This window comes from Oryx dammah, unplaced genomic scaffold, assembly GCF_014754425.2.
Source record: "Oryx dammah isolate SB20612 unplaced genomic scaffold, SCBI_Odam_1.1 HiC_scaffold_8, whole genome shotgun sequence".
NCBI lineage: Eukaryota > Metazoa > Chordata > Mammalia > Artiodactyla > Bovidae > Oryx > Oryx dammah.
In genome coordinates, this window is record NW_024070192.1 from 41673728 (window position 1) to 41688064 (window position 14337).

The 14337-nt window shown below is 54.8% G+C and overlaps 2 protein-coding genes across 21 annotated transcripts in view; both read left to right on the forward strand.

Moving 5' to 3' along the window:
* MYO18A (myosin XVIIIA) overlaps positions 1-13181 on the forward strand; it is an 87715-nt gene extending 74534 nt beyond the window's left edge. For 11 of the 20 annotated variants that reach the window (XM_040243867.1, XM_040243871.1, XM_040243873.1 and 8 more), the window contains 5 exons: positions 50-189; positions 992-1036; positions 4406-4528; positions 5997-7286; positions 11773-13181. In XM_040243867.1, coding sequence (XP_040099801.1) covers positions 50-189; positions 992-1036; positions 4406-4528; positions 5997-7278 — 1590 coding nt within the window. In that variant the 3' untranslated portion in view covers positions 7279-7286; positions 11773-13181. The remainder of the gene's footprint in view (positions 1-49; positions 190-991; positions 1037-4405; positions 4529-5996; positions 7287-11772) is intronic. The other 9 variants (XM_040243884.1, XM_040243887.1, XM_040243885.1 and 6 more) reach the window with 4 other exon arrangements.
* TIAF1 (TGFB1-induced anti-apoptotic factor 1) lies at positions 12402-13540 on the forward strand (the record flags this gene model as incomplete). The annotated part of the gene is given in 2 exon segments (XM_040243890.1): positions 12402-12698; positions 12700-13540. Coding segments are annotated over 2 exon segments (459 nt in total), but the record flags the coding sequence as incomplete, so codon positions are not given.
* Positions 13541-14337: the final 797 nt, after the last annotated feature.

Genomic DNA, 14337 nt, shown 5'->3' on the forward strand with positions numbered 1-14337 from the left:
ATGAGACGCCAGCCCTCCTATGGACTGGACTGCCCCCTCTCCCTTCTAGGAGATGGATCTGGAGAGTCTGGAAGCTGCTAACCAGAGCCTGCAGGCTGATCTGAAACTAGCATTCAAGCGCATCGGGGACCTGCAGGCCGCCATTGAGGACGAGATGGAGAGTGACGAGAACGAGGACCTCATCAACAGGTGAGGGGCCTCTGTGGCAACTGCGGCTGGCTCGGAGGCCCTCTTGACCACCTCCAGACCAGGTAGAACAGCTGCGACCTGGGTCTCCCCGCCACTGAGCCGCCTGCTCACCCTCCCCTCACTGCCAGACCCCAGCACGGAGCCCCCCATCAGACAGCGGCTGAGGGCTGGACAGGTTGTGCACACGTGAGAAGCCTTCCCCACGTCCTCCCCATACCCCTCCCCAGGCCTCCCAGGACCTGGCTCTCCAGCTCTGCCTGTTCAAGATGAGTTATTCCCCCGTTTAGCTGCATTTCTGATGGTGCCTGCCCCACTCTGGGGAGAGCAGAGATTTAAGGGCCGTGGTGCCTTGTTACAGTACCAGAGATTTTCTCTCATAAAACCCACCCGGGGAAAGGTTTAGGAGAGAGATTTGTGGTCTTAGGCTGAGGAGGCAGTCACAAGGCAGGCAGACCAGCAGTAGAGGTGAGTCAGGCCCTGGAGAAGCTCCTAAGGCTGCCCTGGGCAGACCCCCCCCTGCCCTGGGATTTGCCCCCATCCTGTGTGAAGGCTGGGACTCCATCCTGCTCCTGGGCTGTCCAGGGAGCCTGCTCCTTTGGGGCAGGGAAATGGTACCCTAGGCAACCTCCCTCTGAACCTCCCTCTGAGAACAGCACTGTCCTACCTCCTGGTCTTAGCCAGCCAGAGCGTTGTCTTGCCGAAGAAGGAGGGGGTCCTCCGCTGAAGGGTCCGCCGTGGTTTGCCCGTTGACTTTTCTGGGTTCTTTAGGCCCCCTTGCCCACCCTTTTCTTTCTGTTTCCAGTTTGCAGGACATGGTGACAAAGTATCAGAAAAGAAAGAATAAACCGTGAGGACTGGAGCGCACGCGCTCTCTGCCTCTCCTCGCGTGGTGTCTAACCGCACCTAACCCCGGGCTCCCGCTGTGCTGCATGACGCATGTGGACACACAGTGACCTCCACTCCTCCAGCTAGTCTCTCACGCTAACCGGGCTGACTCTGTCCTGGGGGAGGCAGGGCAGCAGAGGGCAGGCCATGAGGGTGCTCCGCCTGGGAGGCTCCTGGCCCCCACATCCTTGGTCGGCAGGATGGGGGCTCCATCAGAAAGGAGAGCTGTGTCTCAGCGGGTGGTCCCCACAGTCCGCCTTCCTGGGTTTCGGCCCCGCCTCCCTCAGAAACCAAGGGGCCACTTTCTGGCCTCTTTCTCTTGCGGGGGAAGATCTGGGTTGGATTTCTCCCCATCCGTGGGCTCCTTTGGACCCTGACCTGCCTGAAAGTGGGTGTGTTTCATTTTGAAACGTCCGCCCCCCTACTTTTGGCAGATGAGGTAGAAGGAGAGGGGCATCTAACAGTTATTTATTGGGAGAAAGCAAGCAACCGTGGATGATGGCGGGGCAGGCTCTGTGTGGCAGGGGGAGGGTACACAGCCAGCTGTTTACTATACCCACCGTGGGCTCTTCGGGCAGGAGGCCTCAGGCATTGGTGCCGGAGCTGTCAGTCAGGTGGGGGAGCCCAGCAGCCCCACCCCCTTTCCGTATCCTCCTTTCTGGGTGGGAGCCGAACAGCAGGTGCAGACGCTTGTGCCTTCAGGAGGATTAGATCGAAGTGGTCCTCCGTCAGATTCAACAGGGCTGGTCTTCAGAGGTGGTTATTCCAGGGCGGCCTTGGGTTTCCACCCCTCCCCTCTCTCTCGCTGGCAGGCCTCCTCCTCTGGCCAGGATGGGCTGGCGGCAGAGCAAAGGACTCCGTGAGAGCTAATGATAAATGTAATAGTGTGTAACAGTGATAGAGGGCCGCTGGAGCCCGGTTGTCACACACAATTAATATCCCCCGCCGTTCTGTCTCCGTTTGTTTGTTCCCCTGCGATTCGGCTCCCAGTTAACTAATAGCACATGAGCCTGGACATAAATTGTATTTGACGCGAGGTTTAATTCCGACCATTTAAAATTTCAACTGCCCCCTGAGCTGGCCTGGCCCTGGAGTTTGTTTACGGGCCTGATTATTTAAGGAAAAGAAGCCAAACATCCTCTATAGGCTTGAAACTAAAGAGAAGGCAAGGGCAGGCAGGCCAGCTTCTCAACTCATTTGCTGCTCTGAATGTAAGGAGGCAAATTCATATTCTGGGCCTGTAACTGTCTGTCCCCTGTGTGTTCCAGCCCTGCCATCCTTGGGCTGTTGGAGCTTCGAGGCCTGATAAAATGCACATTTCAGTTCACATTCTAAACTCCTGCACACATCCGCGTGCACACACACCAGTGTGCACTCATGCAGGCACACGGGAGGCTGCAGTCCTAGCCCGATTCCTGCTAATGGTAGAGGGGTGGTGTGTGTCTTTCCCTTGGCAGCTCTGTGCCCAAGCTCCAAGTTATTGAGCGCGCGTGCTAAGGCGGGCGAAAAATAATGTTTCGATTTACTTAGAGATACAGTTGTTATTGCCATAACCTTAATGAAAGCAGTAAACAGCACAGTATTAAGGGAGATTTATACAGAAACGCTTTTAACATGTAGACATAGATTTTGCGATGCATACAGCACCTCCTTTCTAAAGGCAATCAATATGGTTATGAACGGCGGTGATAAATTACAGGCTCTGAAGCTGGAGAAGGAGGTTTTTTGCACGGGTGTATAAATCAGGAGGTATTGGCGTTCCATGGGGCCCGTGCACCACAGTAAATCTGCTGGGCTCGGACGGGCACAGGGCTTGCATTAACGGTTTCGGGGTTGTCTACTAAACTCCTGTTTACCCGGGGCATCAGCCAGCCTCGTCTTTGTTATAATTCTGTATTTGACAGAAGCCCATAAAATACGCGTCTTTATTCCCCTCCCCACGAGTCCTGCTGTCTCACAGTCCCCAGAACAGTGCCTGGTGGTGTGGTTTCTTCTGTGTGTATATGTGTGTGTGTGTGTGTGTACATGCCTGTTGTGACTATTTATTCAAGAACATAATTCAGGAACGGGGCTGCTCCTGTTGACACAGATGAAAGGAAATTTATATCAAGGAGAAATCCTAGCATATCCATAGCAGGGAACATGGTGAGCAGACATTTTGCAGAATTCTAGAAGCATTCTCACTCAGAAGCTGTCTCCAAGCCCTTGCTGCTTTGTGAAGAAATCTCCATGATTTCAGCATCAGAATTTGACTCCTGTGGGCTATCGAGAGGGCTTAGGTCAGCTTGGCCAGTAAAGGCCTTTGGGGAGCAAGAGCCACAGGCTTCCTGAGGGAGGAAGAGGAGCTAGGAGAGACAGAGCCTTTGCTGGGGACTCCTGGGCACCCCCCACTCCAATCTCCTGGTGCAGCTTGGATCTTGGAGCTGTGACCAGCCCCTTGGAAAATGCTGCTGCCCCGCCCTGTCCTTTCTCTGTTTCTTAAAGGCCAAGGGGAGCTTCAGGATGGATCTGGGGTACGGTCTATAGTGCCCAGGTTGGCATTGCCATAAGCCCAGGAGACTCCAAGTTCAAGTTCACTTAAGTCATAATAAGAGGTGAAGTGAGGTGAGGTGAAGTCGCTCAGTCGTGTCCAACTCTTTGCGACCCCGTGGACTGTAACCTACTAGGCTTCTCCGTCCATGGGATTCTCCAGGCAAGAATACTGGAGTGGATTGCCATTTCCTTCTCCAGGGGATCTTCCTGACCCAGGGATCGAACCCGGGTCTCCCGCATTGGAGGCAGACGCTTTAACCTCTGAGCCACCAGGAAAGCTAAGTCATAATAAAGCCCTTCTAGACTTCTCTTCTCCGTCCCATCGCCACCAACCCCTCTCTTACAGTGAAGTCATGGAAAGTGGGAGTAGCCATAGCCACATTTGGGGGAACAGGCAGACGAGAACAGCAGAACAGGCCTCAGGGAGGAGGTGAAGGGCCCCTGACTGCACTTTTTAACCAAGAGCCATTTAGCTACAACTGATGAATGGACGGTCTCCCTCTCATTCTCAGTCGGCTGAACAGCAGTTTGTCCCAGAAAGTGGAGTGGAGGTGCCTCCATGCTCCCCAGGGTCTTCTTGGTGGCTGTCACACAGTGTGGCCTGCTGAGCGGGGCAGGGGCCTTATGAAAGGTGTGCTCTGGTCTAACCTCTCTTGTTCTCTCTGACTCACTGATGCGCATGCTGCCCTGCATCCCACCCCCCGCTGAGACAAACCTGCTGCCACTTAGTGCTCCCTCCTGGACCGTGGGTCATCACCTCTTCCCAGCCTTGCCTACCTTTCTGCTCCTCATCCCACAGCGAAGGGGACTCAGACATGGACTCGGAGCTGGAGGACCGGGTCGACGGTGTCAAGTCATGGCTGTCTAAAAACAAGGGGCCTTCCAAGGCGGCTTCTGACGATGGCAGCTTGAAGAGTTCCAGGTAAGCACATGGCCTTCCCTGGGAGCAAAGGCCACCTTGTGCCCCAGGGATGGATGAGCAGTGCCTTGATCCCAAAGGGTGTGCCTCACACCACCTGCGTCTCTTTCTTGCCTGGAGGGGCCTAGGCACAGAGGATATGCACAGGAGGCCAGGTTTCTTCTTACTCAGGGTCTGCGTCACCATTATTTTGCCTAAGGAATGTTTTTCTTTACCAGGCTCAGGACTTTGGTTTGGTGTAGGTTTAACTTTGTCCTCACTCATTCATTCAACAAATGTTGATCAAACTTCCTGATGGTTTGTGTTCTTGGAATCAAGACTGAAATAGGGCACAGGGGGACTCCGGATCCCACACCCTGGACAGGGCCAGCTTTAGACCTCTGAGGTCTTGGTAGGAATTGTAGCAGAAGAGGCCTCGGTTCCCCTTGACTCCCCATCACAGCTACAGACACACTTCATTCTCTGCCCGTTCTCTTCTTCCTCTGGTCTTTTCACTTGGCCTCCACTATGCTTTCTGCTAACATCCATCCACTGCAGAAACTGGCTCCCCTGTTGTCCAGGCCAGTCACAGTCTTCTGATGGCACAGGCAGCTACCCCAGAAATCTGGGACTCCGATCCCCATCCCTCACCTCTTGGCCAGCATGAGTCCCCTGCCCCCACTTCTCTGCTGACTCCCCCTCCAGACTCAGAGCCATCCTGATCCCCCAGAACACACTGTTCCACCCCCTCCGAGAGACAGCTGTTGTGCTGGGTAGAAAGAGTAATCCCTTTCTTCCCTCAAGGGCTTCCCAGGTGACTCAGTGGTAAAGAATCCACCTTCCAATGCAGGAGATGCAGGTTCGATCCCTGGGTCGGGAAGATCCCCTGGAGAAGGAAATGGCAACCCACTCCAGTATTGTTAACTGGGAAATCCCATGGACAGAGGAGCCTGGCGGGCTACAGTCCAGGGGGTGGCAGAGAGTCTGGGGACACAACTTAGCAACTAAGCCACAACCACAATTCCTTCTCTAATGCCCCTGAGGCCCCTTGCCAAGCCCAGCCCCTCACCACAAGCCCCCAGCCGGTCCCCCTCTAATTGGTTTAATGTATTCGGCCAAACAACATTTTGTTATTGCAGAAAATGCCGCCTTCCCCGCCCCACTGCCGTTCACCGCAGCGTGGCACCAGGCTCCAGGTAGTTGACAATGAAATAAATTGAACTAAACGTTTTAGAGGGGGAAAAGTGATGAAATAGAACAATAGTCTAATTTACATGACATTCTCCGTGAAGCTATTTTCACTGACGCAAATTATTTTGCTTCATTTCCTCCGACGTGCTCAGTGCCACTTTGCCAGAGCCGCTGCCGAGCTCTCCTCCTTCCTCCTCCTCCTCCTCCTCCCTCCCCCGTGTCTTTATTCTCTGGGTTTAATGCCTATGTCTCTCTCTCTCACTCTCGCTCTCTCTGCTGCCCCCGAATCTATCCATGCCAGAACCGCCCTCAGCACCGCGGGGAAGGAGGGCAAGGGGGTGGAGGAGAGGCCGACCTCGGTGCTCAGCTCGCTGAGCTACCGAAAGCGGCTCACCCTGAAGGACTCCATCGGGGGCACCGGGGACGAGGATTCGCTCTTCACCACCCTGAGCGAGCGGCCGGCCTCCCCCGAGAAGCCGCCCCGGAAGGCCCGCGGGGGCCCCAAGGAGGAGCCGGGCTCGGCCAGAAAGTCCGAGGAGCCAGACGAGGGCGGCTCGGTCCTCTCCGGCGGCGTCGGCGGCCGCACAAGCCGGCTGGAGAAGCGCTGGGGCTCAGACTTGGACCGGGCCTCAGCCGTCTCAGCGCCGGTCAGCCGGGCCTCCTCGGCCACCCGGCGCGGCTCCGGCGGCGAGGACGGGGTGCGCTCCTCCTTGAGCTTCTCGCTGTCGGGCTCCCCCAGTTCCCGCCGCAGCACCTCCCGGCTCGACAGCCTATCGACCCTCAGCCCTTCCTTGGGCCGGGCCTCGCTCCTCGGCCGGGAGAGCCCCGATTCCCGCCTGTCCCTGGGCCGGAGCTGCCTGGACGACTGGGACGATGGAGCCAGCGTGGCCTTGAGCGAGGCGCACTCGCAGTACAGCCACCCGTCGTCTCTGGCCCGCAGTCTGTCGGTGCCACCCCGGCCTCGCGCCTCCCCCCCCTCCACCCCGGAGGAGCCTCTGGGCTCCAGCGTCCGCCCGGTCAGCCGCCGCTCCTACCTGGACCCAGACCTGGAGGCCGCCATCAATGAGGTCCTGAGCTACAAACCCGCCCCGTTCCACCGGAGCAGCCTGGAGCCGGACTCCGAGGAGGATGACCGGAAGAGCATCCAGAGCACCCGCAGCGCCCAGCTGGACCCTCCGGAGCGAGCCACCAGCATTCGCCGCTCCGCCTCGGCCGCAGACGTGTCTCGGTCCCGCGGCAGCCGGAAGAGCCGGAGCAAGAGGAGGAGTACCTCCAGCTCCAGCTCCAGCTCCGAAGATTCCTCGGAGCACAGGCAGCGGAAGAAGGGGCGCTCTCGGAAGAGCAAGAAGAAGTCCAAATCGAGAAGGAAGAGAACGGAGTCCTCCTCCTCCTCCTCCTCCTCCTCCTCTTCCAGCGGCTCTACCATCTCAGGTCACAGCCGCTCGAGCGTGAAGAAGGGCCCAGCTGCGGAGGACGAGGAGGCTGGGCAGGGGCGCCGGCAGTCCCGGAAGGAGGAGAAGAAGCGCAAGAAGGAGGTGGACAGCCTGATGATGCGGTACCTGTACCGGCCCGAGAGCGACTAGTGCAGTAGGTGGTACTCGGCACGGAGTGCAGAGCATGGCGTGTGCCACTCGGTGTGAACTAACGTGCTCCCAGCCCACCTGCCACCACTTGGGCCCCTCCTGCATTCCTCTCCAGCGAGCCTGGCTCGCAGAACCTCCTGGCCCCCTCAGAGAGCGGAGGCTGGCTGAGCTGGTCAGTCGTTCTGAGCCCAATGACAAACTCGCTGGTGACGTGAAGTCACAACTCCCACTTAGCAAGCCCTTACCCTGGGCCAGGGACCACCCCCCCTAAGATACTTGCCATATTTTATTCACTTAATCCTCACACTAACACCAAAACAAAGATCCGATCACCAGCCCATTTTCTAGGAAAAGAAGGTGAGGTTCAGGCGGGTTAGGTCATTTGCCAAGGTTACAGAGCTGGAAAGTGATGTTGCCAGGATCTGAATGAAGACTCTTCAACTCACCCTTAACCACTCCTCTGTATGACCCAAGGCAGACCACATGAGCGTAATATTTACTGTATGGGCCTAGCAGCATACGTGCAGAGCTTTTGCCCACAGCCCTGAAAGGCTGGGCCCGGGAAAGCACTGGAACTGACCCCCAGGTGTGAGTTGATGCGTCAGTGGCCATCAGCAATTAAGGGGCCTTTTGCTCAGCTCTGCCTCTGCCCTGCAATGTCATCTTCTCCTCTGGCAGAGATCTCAAGGCTCAGAGTGCAAGGCTTACAGCACCCACAGCACCACACCCTGCAGCAGACCTGGAGATGCCTGACTCTCTCCCCACCCCTCCCACCTGAAGCCCACACATGGGCGTCACCTCGTCTTAGCTCATCTTGTAAAGTTTTAATGAATAGAAATTAGCAGCTGTTGAGTGACAGCCCCCTCTTGGCTCTCCTGCCTCTCCCAGCCTTCTCCCTGTGGGAAGGAAGATCAAGCTGTTAGACCCTTTATGCCCACACCCCCACCTCGGAAAAAAGGCAAAAACTGACTCACTGGAATACCATTGTTACCACTCTCCCTGGTGGGTGGTGACATTTGGATCACCCTGGTTATATGAAGCTGTTTTTGGCATGGTACCCTCCCAGGGCAAGCTTGCTGCTTCCCAGGAGGTATGACCCTAGAGCGCAGCCCCCCTGGGGCACAAGCAGTGTTTCCCTGATGCATGAACTAACACGTGTTGCATGCTTGTGGGCCTCTTATGCAGTGGAGCTGCTGAGCAAGGACACTGACTTGGGCTGGTTTCTACCAAAAGGGACCAGTTTCATTTTAAGGAACAGAGCCTGTGAAAGCGAATGTTACTTGCAGCTGCTTGGAGATGGTGATGGGATGGGTTTGGGGAGACAGCATGGGGGAGGTAGAACCTGAACCCAGACCAGGCTCATGGCCAATTCAGATTCTGTGGGCCCTGAGTTGCTCCAGAACCAAGCCCTTGGACTTAGACCTGCTCTGTGGCTTCCCGCCTGTGCCAGATGGTTGCAGGATGCTCTGGGAGGAGCAGGAAGCATCTCAGTTGTTCTAGGGAGCTGTTGTTAGCACTGCAGTGAGAAAAGGCAGGGGTCATGATATTGTGACCATCGCAGCTTTCCACTCAACCGCCCTGCTGAATGCCCTACTGCCCCAGCGCAGGAAGTCAGCTGATGGGCTGTGACGGGAGGTTTGGGAAGCAGAGGGGCCAGGCCCTTCTGAGCACTGCACTAATACCTGAAGAGGGAGACAGGGGCCTAGCCAGGCCATCCCACACTGCCCAGCAGCTGGTGGACTGCAGACCCCAGTGACTCAGTCCGTCGTCACCATTGACCCAGCAAGAACAAAAACACATACAACCTATTTCTTCCTTCAGCCACCAGCACAGCCCTTTTTGTCCACCAGGAACACAGGAGTAGTTCTGAAACCCTACACATCACCACCTCCAGCAAGGGTTGGATTCACTGCGGGGAGAGTGGGCACCAAGCCAGAAGCTAACCAACCAATACAGAGCTGGCAAGAGAAGGGCTGGGGGAGAGAGGACCTAGTTGGACTCAGGGGGAACTGGCTTTGGGCAAATAAACTGTGAAGAGTTGGGGCAGGGGCTGAGTGGCTTAGCTTCCCACCGGGTGATGGGGACCTTTGCAAATTCTGAACAGGAAAGCATCACAGCAAAGGGGAGGGGAGGGGACTGCCACCCTGGGCTCGCCCAGCGGGAATTAGCTTGTGCACCAAATCATTTGTGACAGCATGGAGCAGGAAACACTGGCTTGTGGGAAGGAAAGCGTTTGAAACCATTTGGTTAAAATGTTCAAATTGCAGCCCTGACTCTTGTCCTGGGGAAGGGGGCTAGCTACCTGCTGTTGGTCACAGCTGTGGCTGCAGAAGCCACAAAGGAAACTGGCTAAGGAGCATCCAAGGTGGGAGCAGGGGAGACAGGGGCCTGGCATGTACCCCTCCCAGCTGCCTCTGCCGCTGCTCCCAGCATCTGGATGGAATGGTGTTGAAACCCAGCTGTCATTCATCCAGGTGTCTGCCTGGCAGGCACAGGAATATGGAAGTGGGGGCTGCAGCTCCACTCTGAGGAGACATGTGAGGAAGGAAGGGAACACCCCACTTTCGTCTGGGTCCCAGCCCTGGCATCTACCTCACCCCCTCCTTTGCCCTTAAAATAACCCTACTGTCTTTCCACAAAGCCAGTTCCTTCCTTTGCCCAACAGCAGACCTTAGCATTGGTTCCCAGAAGTTCTGTCTAAAAAAAAAAAAAAGAAAGAAAATAAAATCAGGCTCCCACTAATTCAGAATTCAAACAATCCAAAAGCTAAAACGACCCCAATTTTTCCTATGTTGCACAGTCCTCGTTGAGCTTTATAATTTTGTCCCTGAGACACCCCAGAGTCCTTAAGTGCCTGTGGCCCATCCAAGTAAGACTTGTTTCTGTTCGGTCTAGTTTGTATTAAATGTGTTTTGTGCTATTCTGATTCCTTTAAAAATGGTAATTCATTCATGAGACATACGATAACTATTAACCAGGCTGCCCCATTCCTGAACCGTTTTGCATAATTGAACATGCATTCTGTCAGGCTCTTCCTTCTCCCCAGGGCCAGGGAGAGAGAGACCGACGTATACACCCCCCCGGGCTCTCACCCAGGCCAGTGGGGAGAATGCAGGTTTCACCTTGTTTTCTCTTCAGGTCACGGGTCTGGTGACAAGGTGGAGTCCTCAAGAGGCTCGAGGTCTAAGGTCCCAGGTTCAGATTTACATACTGGCTGTGTGACCTTGGCAAGCTGCTTGTCTCTTTGAACCAGCTTCCTCATGACATTTTATGGGGTGAAGAATAAGCACGTCCAGCCTGTCCGGGACAGTGTCTCACATACAGGAAATACCCAGCGATCAAATCCTTACCTCACCACAGTTGGAAAAGCTGAGAATGTGGTTCTTTCTTGGAGAAAGAACCTTTCCTCCTGTTTTCGTTTAGAGATACAAGATCTCTGAAAGGTTTAGTAAACAAGGGCCTTCCTCAGATCCTTAAATCAGAATGGTAGGCATTGAAATCACAGGATTCCTGTTTATCCTAGCAGACGCTCTCTAGGATCTGGAAGCAGGTGCCCACTAAGGCAGGGCACTGGCAGGGGTGGAGCCACCCTGGGCTGCCTTTTCTCCAGCAGTGCTGAAATTACAGTTCAGAAGCGAAGGTGGGAGGGGCAGGGGAAGAGTGCTCTAAGGCTTTGGAAAAGATGAAAAAGAGAAGGTGACTAGAAGTGGAAGTGAGATCCCATCCATGCTGGACACCATGAGTCTGCTCCATCCAGGGTGCTTCTTCATACCTTGGTCGGGGAGAGAGTGCAAGGCTCCCGGTGGCCTGATGAAAACTACGGGGTTGAATTGTCGTACCAAGACAGGGATGACTTTGCCACCCTCAAACAGAGGTCTTGCCAGCTTCTACATCCTCAGTTTCCATTCCTTGTGAGTAGATGGTATCATGGTCAAAGATAGAAATTCTCACCACCCTCAGAAAAATCTGATTAGGAGGCAGGGTTATGATCTGGGAGTATTCAACGGGGAAAGCCTCTCCTTAGAAGGAATCTTTTGGGGAGTAACCTTTACTAAGACAGGTTGTAGTCCTGTAATCCACCAGATCGCCAGTCTCCAAGTCAATGCAATCCATGCACTGCCTATAGCAGAATCTTCCAGAGAGGGAGTTGAAAATGCAGAATTCCTGGGTTTCACCCAAGAGCTAGCAAATGAGAACTTCTTGGGGAAAGAACACGGGGTCCGCAGCCAATTGTTATGCACGTTCAAGTTCAAGACCCACTGCTCTTCAGCATCGCTTTCTTTGGAGTTGTAGAAAGTTCTCAGAATCAAAGAGATGTCCTTCCTCTTACTACTCTGAGTATCTTCTGGGGAAACCGGGGAATATCACTTCTATTTCTCAATTTGTGGCTTTGGGGAATGCTGTGACAAGGTTGTGGGGGGGCCTCCTTTGGACCAAAAGAGGTGCTGAAGGTAAAAGCGCCCTTCCTCTGATCTCATTTCTCTCTCCCTGCAGCCCTACCAGCTACTGGAAGTCCCTTGCCCCTGACCGTTCAGACGATGAGCACGACCTTCTCGATGGCACCTCCAGGCCCCGATACTCCCACAACTATCTGAGTGACAGCGACACAGAGGCCAAGCAGACAGAGACCAACGCATAGCCCAGGGGAGTGGTGTGGACCCCTCCCACCCACCGCCTCCTGCTGCCACGGGCGCCTCTCTCGTGGGGCACGGGTCTCCCCCATCTGACTGTGGATCTGCACGGGGGACCCCTGACCCTCTTCGGCCTGGGGGCTTCCCAGGCTGTGGGTATCTGACATCTCCACGTGGAAGCGTGGAGGGAAGAGCAGTTCTGAAAAGAGAACTTTCTGCTCCTGCCTTGGGCCACTGTGGGTGGCAGGCATCTTGGCACCACACGGAGCCAGCAGGTTGACCTCCATGTCAGCGCCCCGCTCAGGGACGGTGGACAGATTGCCTACTGGGACATTCTCGGGTTGCTGGGTCCATGGGGTGGAGTCTGGGGCAGAAAATAGCAATTCCTTCCCCCTTGGCTTGGGGCGAGGGCTTTCTCTTCTCAGTGCCTGCTGTCTATTTACTTTTTTTTAATTTAAATACCCAACCTCTCCATCGCAGCTGTATCCCTGAGAGTGGGAGGGGGGGCTGCTGCGGCAGCTGGCCCGCCTCCCCACACCGGGAAAGACTAGAGGAATCTCAGCTTCATCTTTATTCTTCAGAGAGCAGGCCTTTCTCTGTGCAGCTGGAGAGACTGGTGAGCAGAGCTGGGTCCAGCTTCTTAAGAGTCCGAGTGGGGAGGGACTCTCAGGTGCTTCTGGGTTCAAGCTGAGCAAGCCTACACAGACGGGTGTGGACGTACCAGCAGGAACTTCCAGCCCCCACCCCTCTTCGTCTCATCCCTGTGTTATGTGCAATGACCTATTTAAGAGTAAACCCGCTCCACCTACGCCAATTCGGGGCTTATCCAAGCACTGCCTCCCTCCCCCTCAGTCCAAGTTGCCTGGATCACAAGCTCAACTTGAGAGGGAAGGCCTTGGGTGGAGGGCTTGTGACTGGAAAAACTGAAGATGGAAGCTTTGGTCAGTACTAACGTGTATTAGACATGAGTCCTCACCCTGAGACCTGAGCCTGAGTCATTTTTCTTCTTCTAATCGCCCTGCCCACACACACTTATCCCAGATGTGACAACACGGGGACTGACAGTCCCCGCCCCCCGCCCCCCGCCCCCCGCCCCCGCCACAAAGATCATCCCACCAACACCTCCAGACATGGGGGCCCAAGGGCGGTGCCTGATGCTGCTCCCGTCTGCCGTCCCCCTCTTCTCCTGCAATTGGTTTGGACTCATTGGGCTGTGCGCTCCTCCCCCCCATTTACCTGATGTATGGAAATAAACGTCCTTTTTCTCCTGGCGCTGCCAGTTTTCCTTCCTGTTCCTTCAGGCTCAGTAAAGTCCAGGGTCGGCACATGGGAGCAGAGCGATGCTGCTGCTGAGGACCTGGGGGAGTCACCCTGGCCTCTGACCCACTGCCATGTCAGACCACTGCCACTTAGAGGGCTTTGGCAGGTCATCTGGAGCAGGCAGAGGCAGTGGGTGAGAGAACTGGTCAAGAAAGACATAAACCTCCCTTCTGTTTTAAAAACCCGAGGATTGTAATTCAGGTTGGCAGAGCCGTCCAGGTCTTGTCCTACCCTGGCCTCCACTTGGGAATGTTGAGGTTACTCTGATTGTTAAATCTTGCCAATTACAGAAATCCTATCTTCCTTTTTAAGGATGCAAACGTTTATTAGATTTTTCAAAACAGTTTTATTTTTGGCTGTGCTGCGTCTTCGTTGCTGTGCTCGAGCTTTCTCTAGTTGTGGCGAGCAGCAGCTAGCTACTTTCCAGTTGGGGTGCTCAGGCTTCTCATTGCAGTGGCTTCTATTGCTGTGGAGCATGGGTTCTAGAGCACACAGGCTTAGTTCCCCCATAGCATGTGGAATCTTTCCAGACCAGGGATCAAACTGTGTCCCCTGCATTGGTAGGCAGATTCTTAGCCACTGGATTATCAGGGGAAGTCCCAAAGATGACTTTCTGATCAATACTTGGTAGAAACCTCTCTGACCTAACATCCCATGGGCCATAGGGCAACTTAAATAGGCTGGGTGTGCTGGCTTCTCCACCCTGCTCAATCCCTGCCTGTATGTCCCAGTCCACACTTGGTCCCCTCCCTGACAGCTGAGAGACAGCTCATGCAAAAGGGCAAGAAACAAATGACCCTCCTCCTTCTCTACCTCTTGTAATATGACCAGTTATAATCCCTGCATGCATATTTACAGCTGGTCAATCAGGCTCCCCTGGTTTGAACAAGTAGGCAAGAAAAGATATCAGACAGGCCTACTGCTGATGTCAGGCATCTAGAAATGGGCAAGAAAGGGAAAGGGTAGGGGGAGTCATCCCCAAAATGAACAGGAGTGAATTGTGATGTGGCTCTATCTTGAATGAAAGAAACTGCCCTGAAGGTTGAATACAGAAGGCAGTAGAAGTGAAGTTACAGCGTTGTTTTTTAACTGCTGACTCTTCATGTTC